General features: G+C 40.0%; 1 protein-coding gene across 1 annotated transcript in view; it reads right to left on the reverse strand.

The window, feature by feature from the left end:
* LOC135277717 (carboxypeptidase E-like) overlaps positions 1-25,720 on the reverse strand; it is a 131,749-nt gene that overhangs the window by 32,058 nt on the left and 73,971 nt on the right. The window contains exons 2-3 of the mRNA XM_064383711.1: positions 8,444-8,640; positions 5,170-5,337 (exon numbers count right to left, since the gene is read on the reverse strand). Coding sequence (XP_064239781.1) covers positions 5,170-5,337; positions 8,444-8,640 — 365 coding nt within the window. The remainder of the gene's footprint in view (positions 1-5,169; positions 5,338-8,443; positions 8,641-25,720) is intronic.

Below are 25,720 nucleotides of genomic sequence, written 5' to 3' on the forward strand. Positions count from 1 at the left end.
TCACATTGCCACGTATGCACCTATGCAACAACCTTGCATGTTTTTCACATGTACCCCAAAACCTAAAATGCAATAAAAAAATAAATAAATAAATAAATAAATTCTGTGCATAATCATATTGGCTAAAGTTAAAGGAGTACTATTCAATTTTTACATAAATTGAAATGTACAACAGAGTTTTAGTAAAGCACTGATCTGCTCTTCATAAGTGTATTATTTGTATGTGTTCCAAATTATGCAAAACTCCTATAATTCTGATATAACTTATCAGTAATAATTATAATTGTTATGCTATATAATTGTGTGCAACAGAGATAAAAAATTTTTTGCCAACTCTGTCTTTGACCGTGACTGCCCTAAGACTTTTTCTCATTCACAGACAATTGTTGTCTTGTTTTAATTCTCTTTAAAAGGTGGCTTTTATAATCAGCTATAAGAGTCTGACAGGCACTCTTGAATGCAGGTTGCTGATAACTTTAAAGATTGTAACATTAGAATAGAGAAAGAACTTTCAGGAATCTCATGGACAGCTGAAATGTTCATGAATATCAGGCAGAACAGAAGTTTACTGCATGGACTGAACTAAAAGAAGAGTAAAATAATTCTTTTATGAGTTTTTGCTTAAAACTATTAATGATCCTTTGTTTTTCAAAGTCAAGAAAACTTTCTTTGGAGCTATTTACAGCTTTTAAAACTAAGTACTATTGTAAACAAAATTTGGAGCATATTTCTCTCAACCTGATTTCTCCAGAATTTGTAAACTATTTGTGAGTATTCTTAACTTATGGCAATATAGTTATTTGCGTAAGTGCAGTAATAATCTGTTTTCTTTTGCAACAGGACACAATTGGAGAAACTGGTTATTTTACCAAGGGTTTGACTGGAATGGCATTCTTTCCATTAAAGAATCAAATTTGACTTGTACAGCCAATAAAAACCCCTTGGGAAAACTGTCCTCATACCTTGTCTACACAGTCCCCGTACAGCGTTCCTGACCCATGGGGAGTAAAGAATGTCACTTTCTGACAGGCCTAGGAGCCCCAGCTTGTCTTGGGACCTCAAGAGGAAAGGAATTTACCCAACTCATAAAGGTATTTGATGGTACAAACCCATGGCTGGGTTCAAGGCATTTTAAAAGTCTTATCTGAGATTCCTTATGGAATGAAGTTTCATCAAAGCCAATTTAAAAAGAGGCCTATATGGCAAATAATTATTCTTGCTGTGCTTTATGCAAATAATCAGGCCAAGTATAATAGGACTAAAGCTTATTTTGCAAACAAATCAGTCCTATCATGATTTGTTTTTAATAAAAATGAGGACGGGAGAGAGAAAAGTTATGTTTCAAGAACATACTGGATTACAATTCAATAACTTTGTATTATATTCTATTCTTATCACTTGTTTTTGAGTTTTTGTCTACAATTTAGACTAACCCTGTTTATTCCTGTGACCCAACCAGTGATCTCTGGCTGCAGTTCAGAAGAAACAAAAGGAATGGGTAATGTAAAAATCTGGATCAATATTCAAATTCTGGGAACGTATTGGAATTGGCTGGCAAGCCCATCCACCGAAGTCTTAACAGGCATGATGACAGCCACCAGTTACCTGAGTGTCTTGGCAGCCTTGGGATTTTTTGGAGCTGTCATCACCCCCTTATTTCATTTTGACATTCTTCTAAATCTAATAAACTAATGTGTCTCCTCTTGCCTTCAGGCCGTCAAGCTCCAGATGATCTTAAGTGAGAGATACCATCCTCTCAGTATTCAAGAGTCACCCTTCCACAGAGGACCCTTAGACTTCCCATCAATGAGACATGACAGAGGCAAAATCCCACACTTGTCTCCAGTAGGCCTGACTGGATACTGTTTTCAGCCAACCCATGGAACCACCCTACCCTGACAGCTAGTAAGTGGTGATGACCCAGAAAACCACCACCACCCCTCTGTCAGCAGGAAGCAGTAACAGAAGAATTACCTTTATCCATTTTCCCCAAAGAATTGGGGTCTTGGACTCTTGAGAGGGGAAATGTTATGGTAGGTAGCTAGTCAGACATGAGCAAGGCAAGAGAAGGCCCTCCGACCACCAGGAATGTCAAGCAATCTTCAGGTGATGGTCAGGCAGTTGCTAAACTGCCTCTCTAACATAATCACTGGTTGCAGTGGATGCCAGGGAAAGGCACTCTCCCAATAAATAGAAAGGTCTAAAACTGGTGATCAGCGTCCTGATAAGACTGCAGGAATTGGGCAAGTGGGCTCAAGCATACTAAGAGGCAAAATGGCAGGGATTAACTGATATGTGACTTTGTAGGAACAGCAAACTCAAGTGAGCATGCATACAACTTCAATAAACGCACTGTGAATACAGTGCCTCCCAAGTGCTGGAAGGCCACTGTGCATGTGGACAGCCCACCCCAAGGGAAGAATCAGGGGAAAAGAGACACAAGCCCCTGCTCCCTTGGAAGCATGCCAATCTATAAAACCCCAAGTCAAAGGTCAAACAGTGCACTTGATCTCTCAAGTTGCCTGCCTGGCCCTCTTCCAAGTGTACTTTACTTCCTTTCATTCATGTTCTAAACTTTTTAATAAACTTTCACTCCTGCTGTAAAGCCTGCTTCAGTCTCTCACTCTGCCTATGCCTCTTGGTCGAATGCTTTCTTCTGAGGAGGCAAGAATTGAGGTTGCTGCAGACTTGTATGGATTTGCCACTGCTAACAAGACCAGCAACACCTGTAGGCTCACCCCATGTTTCTAGAATGAATCCTATATATAGGCAGGAGAGTTTTTTGTTTGTTTTTTTTCAGACAGAGTCTTGCTCTGTCACCAGGCTGGAGGGCAGTGTCCTGATCTCTGCTCACTGCAACCTCCGCCTCCCAGAGTCAAGTGATTCTCCTGCCTCCACCTCCTGAGTAGCTGGGACTACAGGTGTGCACCACCACACCTGGCTAATTTTTATATTTTTAGTAGAGATGGAGTTTCACCATATTGGCCAGGCTGGTCTTGAACTCCTGATCTCATGATCCACCCACCTTGGCCTCATGGAGTGCTGGGATTACAGGTGTCAGCCACCACACCCAGCCCGCAGGAAAGTTTTTAAAAGTTTAGACCAATAATCTAAGACTCCGTGTCTCCTGGATCCTTTATCCGGCATCCCAATCCCATGATGAACACCTGTCTGGATCCCTGGCATGGCTCTACTTTTCAGATATTGTGATTTGCTGCTGAGCTGGAATGTGTTTATGCATAAAAAGCCCTCAGCCTACTGTGGGTCATACTCAAACATTAATCATAATTCCTACAATCAAGGGATCAAAATCTAGAATCAAAGAGGAAAACAGCTATACAAACAAATAATATAAATAAAGCTGGATGTAACAATAAGCCCATTCTGGAAGTATAGATGAAGAACACATAAAAAAAAAATCTGTCTTGAAGAGTAGAGGATGACTTCACAGAGGGAGTGGCATGGAAGGAAAGAGAAGAGAATTCTAGACAGTTAGAGCAGCAACTCATCTGAAGACATAAAATTGTTAGAAGATGGTATGTTTGGGAGCACAAAGGAGTTGGTATGACTGGAGTCTACAGGGTATCAAAGCCAGGTTAAGGAATAAACCAGCTGGCAGCTTCCAGGGCCCAAGGGACACTGGAATGACCCTGAAACTAGAATAAAATGGAGAAATTGTACTTTGTGAGCTCTGATTTAGGAAAGATACTAGATGTAGTGGACACACAAGAGCAGAAATGGCCAGAACAATAGAGAAGGAACAGAGGGCTTCTAACATCAGTTCTTCACCTTTCCTCCAAGATGGGCTCAATCTCTCCTCCAAGTAATTGAGGACAATATTGGTTCAAAGACGCACCAAATGTTTAGTGGATATGTAAATGTGTCTGCCTAGCCCTGAGCTACACAACAGAGTGTACCAAAAAATTATAATGAAATGGTAATAGAAGTTCCAGGCCCTGGCCTCAAATACTTTATATGTATTAACTTATTCAAACCTTATCCTATGAGGTAGATATTATCACTTCCATATGACAGATAAAGAAGCTGAAACACAGAGAGGTCAAATAACTTTACAAAGTTCACACAGCAAGTATGAAGCCATGAGTTACACGAAGGTAAATCTCTCCCTTTAGAGTCTCCATGCTTAACCATCACACTGAATTTTCACTTTATCCTCTGGACAGTGGACAGCTGGTAAGGTTTTCTAAGCAAAAGGGCAATAATTTGTGTGTGACGATCACTTGCAGATTGAGAATTTGTGAAGATAGAGTTGGGAGAATCTGGACATGAAGCACAAATAGGAGGCCACTGCACCAGTCACAGCAGGAGACCATGGGGGCCCGAGCTGAGGCAGGGGAATACGTTTGCAGAGGAAGGGAAATGGAAGAGGTATCAGAGAGCTCAGACCACTGAAAGGTGGTAACTGGTGAGCAGTGACAGAGATGGAAAAATCAAAAGCCTTCATGACTGGGGTAAATGAAAGAATAGTGGTTCTAAGGGAAAATATTTGTCTCTGAACAACCTGAGCTTGAGGTCTTGAGTTTCACCAGTTAAAAGGATCCAAGTTAGCTAGTAAAACAGACAAATAAAGCTCTGTGGAAGTTCTGGAGTTAGAGGTACGGATCTGGGAGACCTTTCATAACAGAAGACTCTGAAAGTACAGGTAAGGAGGGAAGCCCAGGGAAGCTCTCCAGGTATCAGGTGAGATTCTGGAGAAGGCCAGCATTTAAGCCCAGGTAGAAGAAACTGGGACAAAAACCGAGTAGTGATTTGAAAGGCAATAGAAGAGGTAGGAGAAAGTAGAGTTTTGTAAAGCAAAGGAGGAGAAAGTTCTGGAAAAGAGAAAAAGAGCAACAGTGTAAATTCAGCAGGAGGAGCGGATCAGATGAGCTAATAAAGGGTCTCTGAGAAGGCCATGGTGACTTTCTATGAAATCTACATCTGGGTTTCTCCCTATATCTGCACCTCCAATCCTCTCCACCTCCAGCCCAATTCTAGGGCAGGACTAATTTCACAGCACCCGCCCTTCCAGTCTTGACTTTCAAAGCCGGAGTTAACCACCCCGTATAAGCTGTACTGTTACTCCTCTGTCCTTCATGATGATGAAGATATTGGAACATATTTCCTTAGGCTAGAGATGAACCCAAGAAGACTATCCACGGTCTCTACCTTTGTATTTTGATCCACAATTTTCTTCATATTTTTCAACAGATGATTATTTGGACCACCTTCTTTCTCATTCACGTACACTATCCTATCCAGGTCTGGAAAGTTCCGGTTCAGATCTATTCCCTGGGCATTGCTTCGACCCACAAACCAGTCCTTGAGCTCACCAGGCTAAAAAAAAAAAAAAAATCAAAGAGAAAAATCATCAGTTGCTTATTATTATTGTCACTTTCTATTTAAGGTCTCTATCAATGTTCTTAAAAATAACATACTAACATTATTTATTTCAACAATGCCCTCACATAGCAGCATTTTTACTACTGTACTGATATAAACATGAAAGCATCAGATTTAAAGTACAGTCATGAGCCACATAATGACATTTCTGACCACGACTGACAGACGATACAACAGTGATCCCATAAGATTACAACGGAGGTGAAAAAATCCTATTGCCTAGTGACATCTTGATGGTCCTGACCCTGTGTAGGCCTAAGCTAATACGTATGTTTGTGTCTTAGTTGATTTCTTTTTTTTTTTCCTAAGAGACATGGTCTTACTCTGTTGCCCAGGCTGGGGTACAGTGGCATAATCACAGCTAACTGTAAGCTCAAACTCCTGGGCTCAGGTGATCCTCCCTCCTTGGCCTCCCAAAGCACTAGGACAACCACGGTTGTCTAAATCTTTTATTATTTTGTTTTTGATAGAGACAAGATCTCGCTATGTTGCTCAGGCTGGTCTCAACCTCCTAGCCTCAAGCAATTCTCTCCTCTGAGCCTCCCAAAGCACTGGGATTACAGATATGAGCCACTGCACACAGCCTATGTCTTATTTTTAACGAAACAGTTCAAAAACTAAGAAACCACTAAAAACTTTAAAAATAGAAAAAAGCTTGTAAAATAAGGATATAAAGACAGAAAAGATTTTTGGACGGCTGTACAATGTATTATGTGTTTCAAGCTAAGTGTTATTTAAAAAGAGTCCAAACAGTTTTTAAAGTTTAAAAGCTCATAAAGTAAAAACGTTACGGTAAGGTAAGGTTAGTTTATTATTGAAGAAAGAAAAATATTTTGTAGACATTTAGTGTAGCCTGAGTGCACGTTGTTTATAAATTCTATATTAGTGTACAGTAATGTCCTAGGCCTTCACATTCACTCACCACTCACTCACTGACTCACCCAGAGCAACTCCAGTCCCGTGCCTCCATTCATTGTAAGAGCCCTATCCAAGGGTACTGTTTTATCTTTTATGCTGTTTTCACTGAACCTTTTCTATGTTTAGATACACAGATAGTTACTAGTGTGTTACGGTTGCCTACAGTGTTCAGTACGGCAACATGCTATACAGACTTGTAGCCTAGGAGCAATAGGCTATACCATATAACTTAGGTGTGTAGTAAGCTACAGCATGCAGGTTTATGTAGGTGCACTCTAGGATGTTCATACGATGACAAAATCACCTAACATCGCATTTCCCAAAATGCTTCCCCATGACTTTTTTTTTTTTTTTTTTGAGATGGAGTTTCACTTTTCTTGCCCAGGTTGGAGTGCAATGGTGTGATCTCAGCTCACTGCAACCTCTGCCTCCCAGGTACAAGCGATTCACCTGCCTCAGCCTCCTGAGTAGCTGGGATTACAGGCACCTGACACCGCACTGGGATAATTTTTTCATAATTTTAGTAGAAACAGGGTTTCACTATGTTGGCCAGGCTGGTCTCAAACTCCTGACCTCAAGTGATCCACCCACCTCGGCCTCCCAAAGTGCTGGGATTACAGATGTGAGCCACTGTGCCTGGCCCAGTTCCCCATTATTCAGTGAGGCATGACTGTACTTGGTTATAGGTATTTTGAAAATATGTTCAATAAATAATATTTTAAATGTTAACAATAATACTTAAGAGATATTTATCATCAAATTGCACAGTCAATATATATTCACTAGTAATAAATGACCTATTTCAAAGTACATCATTCTATAATCAGATTTAAGTAAAATATTCATTGCCTCTGTAAATCACAGCAACCTATTTTTTAAATATTCAGAAGAATAAATAACTAAAGATTAGAAGCTTAAAATGAATTTACCATACGTTATAGACTAATAACATGTCTCCCTCTTATGGTCTTCATGAAAAAATATGAGTCTAGAACAAAAGTTCTAGGGTTATATGATTTAAGGAATTTCTAGTTTAAACTCTTCATTTAACTAATGGTGCAGTCTGGAAAATTAGTAGATTTCCAAGGTATTTGTTTTATTTTATAATGTGTTTTCTCTTGTTTTACTGTTAAATTATATCACATGATATAGACATATTTCCCACATTTTTTAAGTCATGGAAGCTTAGATACCTTAGACTTGAGGGATAAAAATCAATAAGACAGAAAAGAGCAATGATAATCTGTTGCCCATGTGCCTTAAAATTCTGAATATTACCTTAAATATTAAATAATTTAATTTATATATTACTAGAATTTTTCTCTCATAACTTTAGAAATCATATCAATTTTATATTTATTTACAGAAATTCTCTGGGTTTCTTAAATGTCAAACTATGTCATTGGATCTTTTTAACTGTAGATAAACATACTAAATATTAATTTGAATGTGTTCCCATAGACTAAGAAAATTATTTTAAACTAGAAAAAAACAAATACAATGTTCCCCACCCCTGCCCAATAAAATAGGAACACACACCATATATCTTCCCTTAAAAAGGCATTACTTCCCAGCTTATCTAACAGCAAGGATATATTAAATTATTTTTAGTTAAGAGGTAGGGTTTTTGCTTGTTTTTTAACTTTACTCAGCACATGTAAAAACCAAGAAAACATCAGTAAAACATTGCTCTGGCCAGAAGTATTTCTTCCTTGAATTCAGTAGAGGGCGCTGTGACACTGGCTCACCCAGATCCACTCACGGCGTTACTCTTCAACAAATAGCAGTAGATATTTTTCATATTTGTAGATTTTTAAAAGAAAACTTACCTAGTCACAAAAGTGGATGAATAACTTATTGAAAAACAAAACAAAACACTATTAGAACATCAACTTCTTAAGACAATTTTTCATTCCCAGTCTTTGCTAGAGAAACTTGCCCATCATCCCTTTCATTCCGTATTGTTTTCTTACCAGTCAGTTGAATAACAAATGCATCACTTATGCACTCCACTGCACCATCTGTACTCTTTGTTAGAGGGCATAATTTTTAGATAAACATGTATGTACAAACATACAGAAAATGAAGAAAGCACACCTGATCTGAGCTGCCTGGCACTCACCTGAGATGCTGCCTTCTCAAAGCCATCTGGGTTCAGGGAAGGCATGATGTGAATGCGGGTACTGTGGATCAGGTTGACAATTGTCTCGTTCCCCTTCTGGTATTCATTGCATAGGTACTGGGCCAAGAAAATGAGCAGTTCCCGTCCCACAGCCTCATTCCCATGCATATTCCCAATGTATTTAAATTCCGGCTCACCTGAAAGATCAACGATAGATAGTATGGAGACGTTTTCTGTGACATACAGTGCCAAATATATTGTATACCTACAAATGTGTCATGAATACCTGATGGTTTCTTTTTCCTCCAGCAGTGATGCCTCAAAAAAAATCTACCTTAGACATTAAAATACCCCTTCTATTCCTCACTTCCCAGCTACTCACCCATGATGGACTGAATTGTATTCACCCAAAATTTATATGTTGAAGGTCTAACATCCAACGTGACTGTATGAAGGAGGTAATTACGGTTACATTAAGTTGTAAGGGTGGAGCTCTAATTCAACAGGACTGTCGTCTTCATAAAGAGATGAAAAGACACCAGAGCCCTCTTTCTCCTCTGCCCAGAGGAAAGACCGTGAGAGAACACAGTGAGAAGGCTGCCACCTGTAAGCCAGGAAGAGAGGCCTCACCAGAAACCAACCTTGCTGGCACCTTGATCTTGAACTTCTAGCCTCCAGGACTGTGAGAAAACAAATTTCTATTGTTTAAGCCAGCTAGTCTGTGGGTATTTTGCTATGGCAGTCTGACAAGACTAATACACCATTTTACCCACAGTAACTCATAATAATAATACACTATGTGCCTCCTATTAAACACTGTGCTTTGCATGTTTTCTTATTTAATCCTGACCAAACATCTATCAATAAATATTATTATCCAACTTCATTTTGCAGATGAACAAACTGAAGTTCAGGCTGCTTAAGAAGACTGCCCATAGTCATACGGCCTGTGAAGCCAGGATTCAAATGCTGGTCTTCTGGTTTACTTAAAAGTCGATGTTTTTGTTTTTTGTTTATCATAGTGATTAAGAGGAGCCAGACTGCATGGGTTCAAATCCTAGCACCAATTCTTACTGTCTGGGCTTGGGCAAGTTACTTGAGTTCTCTGTGGCTCCGTTTTTCCATCTAAAAAATAGAGATAACAATAGTTTCTAGCCCATAAGGAAGGTTACTATAAGAATGAAATAAAATAATGAACGTGAATGCTTAGAACAGTGCCTGGCAAATATGAAGTGCTATGTGTTTACTATAATTATCTTTAATATTATTATTACATCACATTAGCTTGTCATTGTGAAGTTCCTTGCCATACACAATCTAATTTTCTCTTCACAACGGCCCACTAAAATGTGTAAGGCATGGATTTTTTATTATCCTTATGGTATAAATGCAGTCCAAAGATGATATATTTTGCCGACGGTATCAGAATACTAACAAAAGTCACGTTGCCCGTTTGTGAGACTCTCCTTGCATTTTAGGAGGAGTAATGAAATTGCAGAACATAGCAGTAAAGTGATCTTAATTAACCCTGTTCTGCTTGTTTCAGCTGCATCCATCCCACGGGCCCAATTTCTGCAGTAGAAAGGAGTCTCCCATTTACAAAACCACTAACACTGCTGGTTCCTGGTATAAGAAAGGAAGTTAGAATTATTTTTCTCCTGGAAATATGTTAACTAAACATTCTTTGCGTGAGACACTCGTCTGATTTAAGTGACTATTCACCCCAGAAAACTATGTCCCTGTGGTGACCTCTCAGCCTGAGCTTATGCTAATCTTAATCTAAGGATCAGGTGGGAGCAGGATCAGGGCTATTTATACCCCCCTCAGTTTTCACTTTGAAGGAGAGTCGCTAATAAAACCATCCACAGGGACTTGCCCAGAAAGTATGAGAAGAGATGAGGAGGTGCGAGAAGGGACGTTCTCCTGACTTCTGATTTCAAAGGTCCTAATAACCTTCTTCCTTTCTGTAAACTCATGCTGTTTATACCTTCATTTACTGGATGTATTCATTCGGTTGAGGCACAGGAGAGACTGCAGCAGCCCATTAGAGAGAGTGAACAGGTAGCCAGGGGAAGACTAGAAGCCGGCTTCACAAGGTTTTCTGAGAAGATTGCACTAAGGAGGCATTCTGAGCTTGCTCTCTTCCCCAACACAACTTCGAAGCTCCACATCACTCAGTAAAGCTTGGCCCACCACCCCTAATTACACTGAAAATGTTTATGACTTATCAGGGTTTAAATCTTTTTTGAAATCACTTAAAGAGGAAACAACAAACCCTTAGTCACCAAGCCAACTATGCCCCAGCGTCTGGTGTAGCTAGCACAGTATATTTTGTATTCGAGTTTGAATGCTTTGGGATAGAGCATGCTCCCCCCACTTCTGCCGCAGGCTGCACCATTCCCTATCACCGCTTTACTCCATGTTTGCAACCCCTGATTTTCAGACTCAGAACATGTACCACATGGTTTCTCTCCAAATCTGCAGATTTCTCTCAGGCAAAATCTCCCCCAGTATATAATGGCAATAACAATGCTTTAAGTTGAAGTGAAGACAGGACCACAAAGGTCATTGTATTGAAGATATGAAAGTATGGGGAGGGAAATGCAAGCCACAGATGACAGCAAAAGAAAAGGCAAGTGTATCTCTAACTCCTTCTGTCCTCAGGAATAAATTAGATCACTATGTAATGTTATACGGAATACAGAAGAGCAAAGTTCCTTTAAGCCAACCGATATGACTTGTGAGATGGGGAAGAGCCGCATTGCTTAAATATAGCATTTCTTGGACATACATGTGAATCCCAGGGTCAGACACTATGTCAGATGCAAAAGCAAATATGTCAGCATTCCTAAACTGAAGGAATGTAGAGTCTGGAAGAAGACTCAGACATGCAATGGACGATGTTCAGGAGTGAGGCAACAGTGAAGGAATGTTATTCCCTCCAACCCTCTGGCCTCTCTCCGGCTCTTTTCCCTCCCAAAACCACAGTTTTCTTTCTTTTTTTTTTTTTTTTTGAGACGGAGTTTCGCTCTTGTTACCCAGGCTGGAGTGCAATGGCACCATCTCGGCTCACCGCAACCTCCGCCTCCCGGGTTCAGGCAATTCTCCTGCCTCAGCCTCCTGAGTAGCTGGGATTACAGGCACGCGCCACCATGCCCAGCTAATTTTTTGTATTTTTAGTAGAGGCGGGGTTTCACCATGTTGACCAGGATGGTCTCGATCTCGTGACCTCGTGATCCACCAGCCTCGGCCTCCCAAAGTGCTAGGATTACAGGCGTGAGCCACCGCGCCCGGCCAGCCACAGTTTCCTTTTTAAAACACAACCCTCCTCAGGTTACCTCCACCTAAGAACCCATCAGTAACTTCCCCTTTGCTTTCATGATAAAGACCAAAAATTCTCTGCGTGACCTTTAACCTCCACGTGGTTCGGCCTGGTGCTTCTCGCCTCCCGAGGCACAGCCGTTCCCTCCCGTATTTCAGCCGTGCTTCCTTCAGCCACCAGGCTCGTGCCTACAATGCTCTCTGCTTCACACATTCACACATTTTATCCGCACATCCTTCTCAGAGTGGCTAACACAGCTTCCTCGAAGTATCTTCAGTCTAGATCCAGTTCCTTTGTTATTTTTATTTTCGTTTATTTTTATTTACTTAATTTTTTTGTTTTTTAGGCAGAGGCTCACTCTGTCACCCAGTCTAGAGTGTAGTGGCACAATCATGGCTCACTGCAGCCTCAACCTCCTGGGCTCAGGTGATCCTCCCACATCAGCCTCCTGAGTAGCTATGACTGTCGGTGCGCACCACCATGCCCATCTGATTTTTTTGTAGAGGTGAGGTTTTGTCATGTTGCCCAGGCTGGGTTTGTTATTACTACTACCTCAGTCTGAAAATACACATTCATAAATGTAGTTGTTTGATTAACCCCTGTCTCGCTCAGACTGTAAGGTCTATTAGTCCCGGGATGGGATCTATTTTAGCTCACTACTGTGTCACCTGTGCCCCCACGTAGAGTCTGGAACATAGTAGAGGCAGGATAAATACCAATTCAATACATTTCTGGGCAAATGAGTAAACGAATGGCCTTGCTGTTCAATCCCATCCTTGCAGCAGCGTGGCTGAGAGTAGTGAGGTGCAGCTGCACACGCTTGAAACCACTTCCGGAACTATGAAGGGAATAAAGGCGTAACTGAAGGGGGCTTGAGGCAGCTTCGAGGAGGCTGCACCCCAGGTGGAATATCAGGAGGTCTCAATGGCTCACTGCTCTATCCAGCAACCCCAGGTAGGAATGGAAACTCTTCTTTGGGAAGGAAGGCAGCAGTGTTGCGAACAGCCGATTTCCCAAATCTCCACAAAACCTCTCCAGGCGAGCAGCTCCCCGAAGCTATTTTTAATGTAAAGCCTTAACAACAGATTCTGAAGAAACTTTGCCTTCAGAATCCTTCGTACAGAAATAGCAATAAAATTGAAGACTTTAGATTTTGAATGGCCCTCTCTGAGTCAATACATTCTTTACCTTACACTTTTTTTTAAGCAAAGCAGTGACAGCTTTTCATCATCAATTTTCCTTTCTGCGTAAATGGATGACGTTTGCCTTCCTGTTTATGGTGTTTACATAGAAGAACAAGCCCCAAGTTTAACAGGCTGCAGCTGCCAGGTATGAGGATCCGGCTGGTAATGTACACGTCCCTGTGCGTTAGCTCATCTCTCTCCTAGCAACGGGGCAAAGGCAGCATGAAGCACTGCCCTGAGGACACTGGGGATGGTTGTTTTTACATTCATCTTATTTTCTTTACTAATTTATTTTCCTTTTTACACAGTAATCCTGAGTTCCTGATCTTGCGATTGAGGAATCATCATATTTGCACAGGTTTGCACTTTATAGGCTCAGCAAAGCACCTTTTCCCCATTGCATCAGTTTTCCCACAATTTCATGTAAAAATGAGCATTCCAGTTACTTCACATGGCACACGATCATCAATCAAGCCATTATTAAAAGACGATCACTTCATAAACCAAATAATCCAGTGCGGCTGGGCCGAGTTTCTATCTTTTTCCATCTATATCACAGAACAACTAATGTACCTGGTTGGATTTGCAGTCTCATCAGAATAAGATAAGAATAAAGTCTAAGCTTTAAAAATATCCACAGTTTTAATTAAGGCAGAAATAGCTGCATAAATTCCAAACCAGAGCAAAAAAGTGATTTTAAGTCCAGACTTGTAACTCTTATTTTGCCCTAATTTGTATTAATATGATTTGAAATAACTAAATCAGTAAAAAGCAGCTTTAAAGAAGTTTCTTGCCTAAAAAATAAAATATTACTCTTTTACAGTCCAGAAACCCACATCCACGTGGGTGAAATTTGAAAATGGAGGCAAGTTAGCAATGTTCCCAAATGGTAAAAGAAATTTATGCCTTAAAGTGACCAGAGAGCACTAAAGCAGAAGTCCACAGGTCAGTTGGGTAGGCATGAGAGAAATGATCAAGGCTGGCGTGGTGGCTCACGCCTGTAATCCCAGCACTTTGGGAGGCCGAGGCGGGTGGATCACCTGAGGTCAGGAGTTCGAGACCAGCCTGGCTAACATAGTGAAACCCTGTTTCTACTAAAAAATACAAAAAAATCAGCTGGGCATGGTGGTGCGTGCCTGTAGCACCTGTAATCCCAGCTACTTGGGAGGCTAAGGCAGGAGAATCACTTGAACCCAGGAGGTGGAGGTTGCAGTGAGCTGTGATTGTGCCATTACACTCCAGCTTGGGCAACAAGAGCAAAACTCTGTCTCAAAATAAAAGAGAAATGGAAGGAGGGTGGAAGGAAGGAAGGACCGAGGGAAAAAGGGAAGAAAGGAAGGAAGAGAGGAAGAAAGGAAGGGATCGAATAAAAAGACAAAAGTCAAAAATAATATTGTCTTCTATTCCCAGGAAAGAAAATTTACTTTCACTCTGTTACTTGGCCCCATGATCAATCTGTCTAACTATCTAGTATTTTCTTCTCTTTTTGGAAATAACAGACAGGCTGATCACTAGGTACAGTAATTGAAGAGATAATTTGAAGACCACTTTCAAATCTTAGAGTCAATTATACAGTGACCTTCATAAAGGAAGAAAACAGCAGAGGGAAAATATCCAATGGGAAATGAAATAACAAATGTGAATGTGGGCTGTAAATTGTGAAATTCTATGTAAGAAGTGGAGCATCATTATTTAGAAGGAAAAAAAAAGTAGGTTAAGGGTATTTTAAGAAAGAACTTGATTATAGTAACAGAATTCTCTCATCTTTTATCCTGAAAATAGAGAAGAAACTCACACTGGGATGAATCTATTCTTCCTCCAACATCAAATTTTTTCCAAATATAGGTCCACTAATTCATTTGGAAGTTATATATTTAACTCACTGATTACATAATTCTTGGAGCTGGTGACAATTTGAAAATACGTGTTCTAGGTACATGTAATAAACATACTACTGAATAACAATAGCGTAATATCCACAGATAAAACCCCATTTTTCAAAGATACCATAATAAAATGTGCACATAAGCAGTGATTTTGAAAAACAAACAAATGGCTATATAAGCCTCACAATCACTGCACTGATTTGATTTACAAACTGCTATGCAAGCAAGTTGGAAACATCTTTGGAACAGATGGGCCTTTCCATCAATGATCCTCCCTCAGTGGTAAAACTGGGGTTAAAACATTAGTGCCACTAATTGTTTCCCCTTGTTTGACATTCTAACCTATTATAGCCCATAAATCATTCTTGCAGAAACTGAACCCTGCAAGTTTCCTAGACCTCATCAATAAGAACATCATTAATTGGCTCATGTTTTGGCAAATTTTAGCAGGCTAAAAATGCTGGGCATATTCCTAAAGGAAATGCAAGCCTCCAGAGGTCCAGTAGACAACACGAGGGGGTAATACAGTTATAAAAATAGATTCCTGGGCCGGGCGCGGTGGCTCACGCCTGTAATCCCAGCACTTTGGGAGGCCGAGGCGGGTGGATCACGAGGTCAAGAGATCGAGACCATCCTGGTCAACACGGTGAAACCCCGTCTCTACTAAAAATACAAAAAATTAGCTGGGCATGGTGGCGCGTGCCTGTAATCCCAGCTACTCAGGAGGCTGAGGCAGGAGAATTGCCTGAACCCAGGAGGCGGAGGTTGCGGTGAGCCAAGATCGCACCATAGCACTCCAGCCTGGGTAACAAGAGCGAAACTCCGTCTCAAAAAAAAAAAAAAAAAAGAATAGATTCCTCATTTACAGAAGAAATGAGGGAAAGTAAAGAAAGAAGCGAGAAAAGGAAACCAAGAAAAGGCAAAGGAACTAAAAATGATTGCAAAAGAAATGACAGCGTATAGAAGCATCATATTCTCTCCTCTTGCTTCTTCCTTCCTTCAGAGTGAAATTTAGAAAATAACCAAATCAACATATCTTAAAAGTGAAATCTCACTTCATCTGATTTTTAATGGGCAGTCAAGATGGAATATATTATAGAATTATTCTAGCCGGGCCCGGTGGCTTACGCCTGTAATCCTAGCACTTTGGGAGCCCGAGGTGGGTGGATCACCTGAGGTCAGGAGTTCAAGACCAGCCTGGCCATCATGGTGAAACCCCATCTTATAAAAAAAAAAAAAAAAAGAATTATTCTGCAGAGACATATTACAGAATCATTTTGTGATATTAATCATGCATTTGCTATTAATCTTACATTTTAAAGTTATCTTACATATGACATCTAGAATATTTCTAGTAAAATTCTAATGGAAGAAAGAGCGGTGAGCAAAAGAGTAGAAGGTATTTCCAGCTTCACAATTTTATAAAATAATGTCAGAGTTCCAGTATTAACAGAAATCCCTTCACTTTCTGAAATCAAAGTATTTGATGCCTTCACAAAAGAAAGCTGGAAACTTTTTACAAATATCCCATACACAGTGGTGTGCTGGTAAATGTTTCACACTCAGCTCTGATTTGTAGCATTGCCTATTTCCATGGTGTAAATACTGTCACCCTGGCCAATCTGAAGCTATCAATATGTGGTCACTTGGCTCACAAATTTCCTGAAAATTAAAAAAGCTCTCATAAGCCAGTAAAAGCCTAATCCAATCTACTACTCCATGTGGACAACAATTATTTGGGATAGATGGCTTCTGGTTTCTCCAAAGGTTCTCCAAAAGGGGAAACTGAGGTCTAAAAATCTGAAGAATTTTGAAACACATTATAAGAAATATAATGAGGCTATAAGCTGGGCACAGTGGGTACAGTGGCTCATGCCTATAATCCCAGTGCTTGGGAGGCCAAGGCAGGCAGATCACCTGAGGTCAGAGTTTGAGACCAGCCTGGCCAACCTGGTGAAACCCAGTCTCTACTAAAAAAAAAAAAAAAAAAAAAAAAATTTGTAAAAAATTAGCTGGGCATAGAGGTGCACACCTGTAGTCCCAGCTACTCAAGAGGCTGAGACAAGAGAATTGCTTGAACCTGGGAGGTGGAGGTTGCAGTGAGCTGAGATCACACCACTGCACTCCAGGCTGTACAACAGAGCAAGACTCCGTCTCAAAAAAAAAAAAGAAAGAAAGAAAGAAAGAAAGAAATATAACAAAATTAGCCTTTACTCTGTTATTTTTGTTTGTTTGTTTCATTTCATGCTAGGGTAATTAAAAGAAGCCTTTATTTTGTGCGGGCTTTTTCGCCTTATATTAATATAGAGCTGTTTTCAAAGCACTGCATCATTATCAATTCAACTTAGGGGGAAGGCAAAGTAAGGAGGCCAAGGGACGTTGTTTTGCCTGAATCAGTTATCCTAGCAATTACTGACTCACAAGATTATATCACTCTTTGCCCAAAATGTTAGCCATAATAAATCAATGAAGAAAATTTACTTTAACCTATTAAATAATTTTTCTAAAATATATGTCAGCAATAATATCAGATATGCAAAATTCCTTCTGCTCTCTCTATCGTCCTGTCCTACAAGACTATCCTCACAATAAAAAAGACAATATAATCTCTGTTCCTATTCATAGAAATTCATCATTCAAAATTCACAGAGAAAAATTAGTTGTTTAAAATTAATAACACAAAACACCTTATTATTACCACCCAAGAAGAAGCTACCTATGAAAGCCTACAGAATCAGAAACACCTTTGACTTGTGGCTAGACACGATGGTTCATGTCTGTAATCCCAGCACTATGGGAGGCCGAGGCGGATCACCTGAGGTCAGGAGCTCAAGACCAGCCTGGCCAACATGGCGAAACCCCATCTCTACTACAAATACAAAAAATAGCTGGGTGTGGTAGCAGGTGCCCGTAATCCCAGCTACTCCAGAGGCTGAGGCAGGAGAATTGCTTGAATCCAGGAGGCGGACCTTGCAGTGAGCCGAGATCACACCACTGTACCTCCAACCTGGGCAACAGAGCAAGGCTCTGTCTCAAAAAATAAAATAAATAAGAAAAGGAAAAACCTTTGACTTCTTTAAGAACATTGTTAAGTGAGCACAGAGAAATTTTAATATACAAATCAGAGAGGCAGAGATTGTTTTAATGATTTCGTTTCATGATTTGAAATCTTTCTGTAGATATTCATCACCAAAAAGACCAGGAATTTTTTTAATGCTATAATAGTTATTGGCTACAGCAAATGCTTATAAAATGCCTTTGTGCACTTATTCACTGAAGAGGGTTTTTGGACCTTAAAGCATCTTTTAAAATGATTAACTTCTACTTACCTTAGATAACTCTCTTAGAAGATTCTGCTGTTTTTCACTAATATTCTTATCAGATAAAATAAGATAAATTGGAAAGATAAATTTGTCTAAGAAGTTAAGCACAAAACAGAGGTAACCGAAGTGACACTAGAAGCAATGGAAAGAAACATGAATGCACCTGACTTATGGCAATGACTGTGATTCAAGTGAATCAATTTTGCTGATTCTCTCATTAACATATTTTATTGTGATTTTATATCTATTTTGGAAAATAATTTCCATGAGGAGTTCATTTCATAGGTTGAGAAGAAAAGTTAGGGGGCAGCATCAAGTTTCCAAAGGTTGAAATTTCTCCAACTTTTCCAAGGTTGTTTGTGAGGAAGGATTTGGTTTGTTCTACAAAACTCCAGAGGAAAAATCTACAGTCAGTAACTAGAAGGTACAGAGAGAGCGCGCAGCTGAAGAACAAATTTGCTTTCAGTAGAGCTATTGAAAGATAGAATGGTTGGGAAGTCATTAATTCGCATAGAAGCAGAAAGGTATCTAAGAGACAATCTGTGGAGGCTGGACTAGATAATCTCTTAAAACAGCTGCTGAAAACCGGGCGCGGTGGCTCACGCCTGTAATCCCAGCACTTTGGGAGGCCGAGGCAGGTGGATCACGAAGTCAAGAGATCGAGACCATCCTGGTCAACATGGTGAAACCCCGTCTCTACTAAAAATACAAAATAAAATTAGCTGGGCATGGTGGTGCGCGCCTGTAATCCCAGCTACTCAGGAGGCTGAGGCAGGAGAATTGCTTGAACCCAGGAGGCAGAGGTTGCGGTGAGCCGAGATCGCGCCATTGCACTCCAGCCTGGGTAACAAGAGCGAAACTACGTCTCAAAAAAAAAAAAAAAAAAAAAAACAGCTGCTGATTCTAGAGAAGCAGGGCTGTACCTTTTGCTTGACAAACTACTGGTATTCAAGTTTCTAAAACTGTCCTGTACAAATCATGGTTGTCAATAAATGTCAATGACAATTTTGATAGTTCTCTAGAACAAAAAGAAAACTGTAGATCATCATAGTGAACTAAGACAGTATTATAAAAATTAATGGAAAAACACCAGTCCATTTCCTCAGTCATTGCTCTTTATGCCCATGAATGAACAGCTCATCCTTTCAAATAGACGATGAATAAAAGTAAAGTCATCAGAACCTGTGTGGGTGGAGAATGTCAAACACTTCTAGCAGACGCAGATAAATGAAGGAGAAAAACGTCAATTTACTAATCCGCAGGTATAAAGGTAGTAGCATTAACTACCTAAAACAAAATCAAGAATATAAAAACTTACTTGAACGATCTCTTCCCAGAAGATCTTTGGAACATTTTTTTATTCTCTCAAAAGGAAAATAACTGAAAAGTCAAGTAAATTTGTCAAAACATCTTCAGGATGTTATTTTTTTCAATATCATCATGAAAGACTTTCGATGTTGAACGGGCACTAGTTGCGGAAGGAGTAGGCCACACAATAGAATCCTTTGAAGGAGAATAAAGGAGCAAATGGAGCTTTCGGAGTCATTCTGCATGCCTGTGCCTATGGAGGAACTGGAAGCCATCTATCCCAAATAATCGCTCTACGTATGCAGTGGGATGGGGTAGGCTTGTAATGGCTCATGAAAGCCTTTTTTAATTTTCAGGGAATTTGTGAGTCAAGTGACCTCATGTTGGTAGCTTCAGATTGGCCAAGGTGGGAGTATTTACACCATGGAAATAGGCAGTGCTACAAATCAGAGCTCGTTCTAAAACATTTACCAGCACACCACTGTGTGTGGGGTATTCGCAAAAGGTTTCTAGCTTACTTTTGTGAAGGCATCGATTACTTGCATTTCAAAAAATGAGGACAATTCTGTTAATATTGAAATGCTGGCATTATTTTTTATAAACTTGTGAAGGTGGAAATACCTTCTTTTCCTTTGCTCACGTCTCTTTCTTTACTTAGGATCTTACCAGGAAAGCCAGTATCTAGACGGTGATGAGTCTCTTGTGAAAGGACTGGGCTACTCTGGGTCTCCCTCCAGGAGATCATTCTACAAGAAGACATTCATGAAATGTCTCCTTTTGCTGAAAATTTGTAAAGAAAATTGAGGCTGGCTGTGGTGGCTTATGCCTGTAATCCTAGTACTTTGGGAAACCAAGGTGGGAAGATCACTTGAGCCTAGGAGTTTGAGACCAACTTGGGAAACATGGTGAAACTCGGTCTCTACAAAATTTTTAAAAATTAGCTGGGCAGGGTGGTACACGCCTGTGGTCCCAGCTATTCAGGAGCCTGAGGTGGGAGGATCTCTTGAGCCTGGGAGGTTGAGACTGCAGTTAGCCATGATCATGCCACTGCAGTCAGCCTGGGTGACAGAGTGAGACCTTGTCAAGAATGAAGAGAAAGAAAGAAGAAAGAGGAAAGAAAGAAAGAAAGAAAGAAAGGAAGGAAGGAAGGAAGGAAAGGAAAGAAGAAAGAGAGAGAGAAAGAAGGAAAGAAAGAAAGGAAGAAAGGATGAAAAAAAGAAAGAAAAAGAGACAGAGGGAGGGAAGGAAGGGAGGGAGGAAGGGAGGGAGAGGAAGGAAAGAAATTGTGCTGACTTACAGCAGTCTAGATCAGAATCATTTGTGGAGCTTCTTAAACCTACAGCTTTCTCAGCCCTATGGGGTCTGAGCAGCTGTGTTCTGAACAGGGTCTAGAGGTGCCAGGGCAAGATTGAGAAGGAATGATTTGGGAAGAAGGCATTGGGAAAAGTCTAGTAATTGGAGGGATGCAATGATGCCAGCAGACTGGTGGGAATTTCAACAGCTGAGGGCCATGGAGGTAGTAGCTGAGTGGGGTGATGTTTCTTAACAATTTGTGGATCATGGCCTTTTTTGAAAATTCAATATAAACAAAACTATGAATGATCTTCCCCGACATTTGCAAAAAAAAAAAAAAATCACAAAAATGTACAAAGATTTTACAAATTTAAGGAATCTTATTCTAGACATTTATTTTTTATTTTATTTATTTATTTATTTATTTTTGAGACAGAGTTTCGCTCTTGTTACCCAGACTGGAGCGCAATGGTGCAATCTCGGCTCACCGCAACCTCTGCCTCCTGGGTTCAGGCAATTCTCCTGCCTCAGCCTCCTGAGTAGCTGGGATTACAGGCACGCACCCCATGCCCAGCTAATTTTTTGTATTAGTAGAGACGGGGTTTCACCATGTTGACCAGGATGGTCTCGATCTCTTGACCTCGTGATCCACCCGCCTCAGCCTCCCAAAGTGCTGGGATTACAGGCGTGAGCCACCGCGCCGGACCTTATTCTAGACATTTATAAGTCAGAATCAGAAAATGGAAATAGCCACAATAAACATCAACGTATGCCTATACACAGGTTCATTTTCTTTTTTATTGGTCTATCATAGTTGTACATAGGTACATAATTATACATACATGTGATATTTTGATACATGTATACAATATGCAATGATCGAATCTGGGTAATTAGGATATCCATCACCTCAAACATTTATCTTTTCTTTGTACTAGAAACATTGCGATTCTTCTCTTCTAGCTATTTTGAATTGCACAATCAATTATTAACAATTTACCTATGGTAGTGTTGAATTCTAAAACTTATTTCTTCTAGCTAACTGTGCCCATTAACTAACTTCTCCTCATCCCCACCTTCCCTTCCCAACCTCTGGTATCCATCATTCTGCTCTCTCTTTCCAGTTTAGCTCTTACATACGTGTGAGGACATGCCATATTTGTCTCTCTGGGCCTACACAGGTTTGTTTTCTGATCCCAGACAAATAGGAGAATTTTATATGCCCTTCCTTACTTCAGGAAGACCAAACTGGAATGGTGGTAATACAGTATTATTTAAAAAAACAAAAACAAGGGTTTGGGGGCGGTTTGTGGCTTAGGTGAGACAAACTTGGGTTTGATTTCAGAATTAACATTGTATATTTAGCCTTGAACAAATAATCCCTAGCCTTGGTTTTCTTTTCTGTAAAGTGTCTTATTAAAACCTCTTCTGTTCAGTTGTTGAGAGGATTATATGTGAAATACACAGATGAGACATTTTGCATCATGCCCAACTAGTGGGTAGCTGATCAATGGAAATCATATTGCCCATTATTGTTACCCATACTGGTAACAATAAAGTAGATGATCTTCCCTATTGGAGACTTAGAAACTTCCAACAGGAATATTAGGAGCCCCTGGGATCGTTCAAAAAGCAACAGAAGCTAAACAGGTTTGGAAAATTAAGCAATCCCTCCAGGAATATAGACAATAATATCGGCCTGATTCAAACCTATCTCCTCTGGCAGGGCTCCTCAAACTTGGATGCCATGTGAAACAACTGGAGATCCTATTAAAATGCAGATTCCAATTCAGCAGATCTGGAATGGGGCCTGAGAGCCTGTAGCTCTAAGAAGCTCCCCTGGAATGCCATGCAGCTGGTCAGTGGACCACGCTATGCTGCAGGCCTAGGAACCACTCTTTGAGTGGAGAAAGGCCATTTGGAACCTCCAAAATCAAGAGTAGGGGAAAGAAAGCGAGTGCAAATGACTTTTAAAATAGTTAAAACAACAACAAAAACTTGAGTGCTTTTCCTTACCCCAGCCTACTTGAGTGCTCACCCATTCAAAGGCATACAGCAGAATTTTCAAGGCTGCTATGTGGCTTCAGCTCTAAGATTCATTATAAGTGCTTAACTGTATGATCAAAAAGTATCTACTTGGCTGGGAGCAGTGGCTCACTCATGTAATCCCAATACTTTGGGAGGCCGAGGCGGGTGGATCACGAGGTCAAGAGATCGAGACCATCCTGGCCAACATGGTGAAACCCCGTCTCTACTAAAAAATACAAAAATTAGCTGGACGTGGTGGCACATGCCTGTAGTCCCAGCTACTCAGGAGGCTGAAGCAGGAGAATTGCTTGAACCCAGGAAGCAGAGATTGCAGTGAGCCGAGATCGTGTCACTGCACTCCAGACTGGCGCCTGGTGATAGAGCAAGACTCTGTCTTAAAAAAAAAAAAAGGAGTATCTACTCTGTGTATTAAATCTGAAGTTAGATGCAGGAAGGTGGTGGAATATTGTCAGACATGAAATAATCCTGTGATACTCCAGAACTGTTCAGATGACAGGAAACTGTATTGCTTGTCCCAGTTTTAAATTCAATATTTAAATTTTAATTATACATTAAATAATTATGCATAGTTTTACATTTTTAATGTACTTGTGAATAAATTATGAGTAATCATGGATCTTATATGATATGCGCTATCATATTTTGTTTATGGTTCTCTCACTAAAGTACTTTTAAGATTTTTACTGATTGCAACTATCCTAATTTTACCTCCCACTCAATCTCATCCATCTTCGCTACTCTTCTTGATTTATTTCTTCAGGGACTGAGATAGGGCCTTTAGATAATCTTTTCTTCCCAGTGAAGAAGAGTAATAAAATGAAAGACAAAATCACATATAAGATAAAGTAGATAATTAAACAGATACACACTAGCCCCCCCCAAAATCTTGATATTTCTGATTTTGTAACAGTTCTTGTTAGTATTATTATTTCACCTGTCCCTTCCCTTAGGAATTTTTTAATGTTAATTTAAAAGTTCTACGAACATTTGAAAGTAAAAATAATATTTATTAAGATGTTTTGCTAAATAAAATATAAAACATCTGGTTTAAATGAAGAAATAAAGACAGTTACTAAATGTTAATGAATCAACTTTAATTTCATGTGTGTCCTAAGTAAACATTATCTACAATGTCAAAATGTCAACGTAAATGTTATACTGAACTTCATTCTTTTTGCAAATAAGTTCATGATTTTTTTTTTTTTTTTTTTTTTTGAGACGGAGTTTCTCTCTTGTTACCCAGGCTGGAGTGCAATGGCGCGATCTCAGCTCACCGCAACCTCCGCCTCCTGGGTTCAGGCAATTCTCCTGCCTCAGCCTCCCGAGTAGCTGGGATTACAGGCACGCGCCACCATGCCCAGCTAATTTTTTGTATTTTTAGTAAAGACGGGGTTTCACCATGTTGACCAGGATGGTCTCGATCCCTTGACCTCCTGATCCACCCACCTCGGCCTCCCAAAGTGCTGGGATTACAGGCGTGAGCCACCACGCCTGGCAAGTTCATGATTCTTTTAACGCTATTTAAGATTCTCTATTCAGATGGTTTGCGATATCTTGTCAAAAGCATTCTTATTAAAATTTTCTTTGTGAATAAAATAAACAGCTGACTGTTTTCAAGTACTGATAAAAATCATCATGTATATCAAAAAATGTCCATTTAAAATGATTTTCTAACTGCTTAACAGCTCAGAAAAAGATAAATAAATGTGCCCCAAACCCAGAAAAAAGAAAAGAATTTCTTTTCTGGGAAGAAAATTAAATAACAAGAAATTACCAGAAAAATTTTACATGAAATTGCATGAAACCCAAACAAATAAACAAAAACCTAAACAGCTGTGTCAACAGATAAATATATTCGTCATATATCTCACTGTTGAGGGTAGGAAATATTGTAATTTTCTTTATGGATCTGTTACTCTCTTTTCAGCACTCACCAACCACATTTCTGCCTTCACACTCACCTCTCTCATCTACACATTGCTCATCTCCGCAACATCCAAGATTAGAAAAGACCCAGCCCTAGAGCAACAAGGACAGTCATGAAAATTAACAGGAGTCACAAAAAAAATTAGGCTTCTCCTAAAATAAACCCATATTCATGAAATCAAACGACAATTTAATATTTTTGGTGTCACCCGTGAACATTATTGTGTCACAAGCACGTCAGAATTTAAATGTTTATTAACCTTGATTTTATCTTATCGTTCTTTAAACTCATGATATAAATGTAGGCATTGTCATTATGACTTTGGTAATAATAGGCTAATCACATCAAAAGTAAACTATCTTATTAGACCTAGAATCTGAGGATTAGTCTTAATAGTAATCATAATGGCCTGCATGTATTTTGGGCTTACTCTGTGGTGGGAACTTTTCCAAGGGCTTTCTGTGTATTAATTCATTTAGTACACACTCATATACACACACATGCACACTAAGTAGGAACTATTTTCATCTATGTTTTACAGATGAGAAAATCAAGGGCACTGGGAGTTTAAATATCTTCCCCTACACCACAGAGCTTACTCACAGCAGGACTGGAACTCAGCGACCCATGATGTAGCACCACAACCAAAGAGCATCACTACTCTCTGACTCCGTCTCCCTAATCAAGTTTCAGGTGCTTACCTGTCCCATGCTGGTCTTCCCTGACTGTCCACATTCTAACTTATGAATATGCAATAATTCATTGGATAGTGGACTGACGATCAAAAATGACTCAGTAAGGCAGCCCATTGCTACGGGAATGGTGGAGAGCAGCAGTCAGTAAGGCAGCCCATTGCTACGGGAATGGTGGAGAGCAGCAGTCAGTTAGGCAGCCCATTGCTACGGGAATGGTGGAGAGCAGCAGTCAGTTAGGACTGGTGACGGTGCACTCAATGATAAAGGAAGGATTTTTTTTTTTTTTTTGC

Source organism: Aotus nancymaae, unplaced genomic scaffold, assembly GCF_030222135.1.
Source record: "Aotus nancymaae isolate 86718 unplaced genomic scaffold, 86718_ANA_hifiasm-v0.15.2.pri h1tg000033l, whole genome shotgun sequence".
In the NCBI taxonomy this organism is placed as follows: domain Eukaryota; kingdom Metazoa; phylum Chordata; class Mammalia; order Primates; family Aotidae; genus Aotus; species Aotus nancymaae.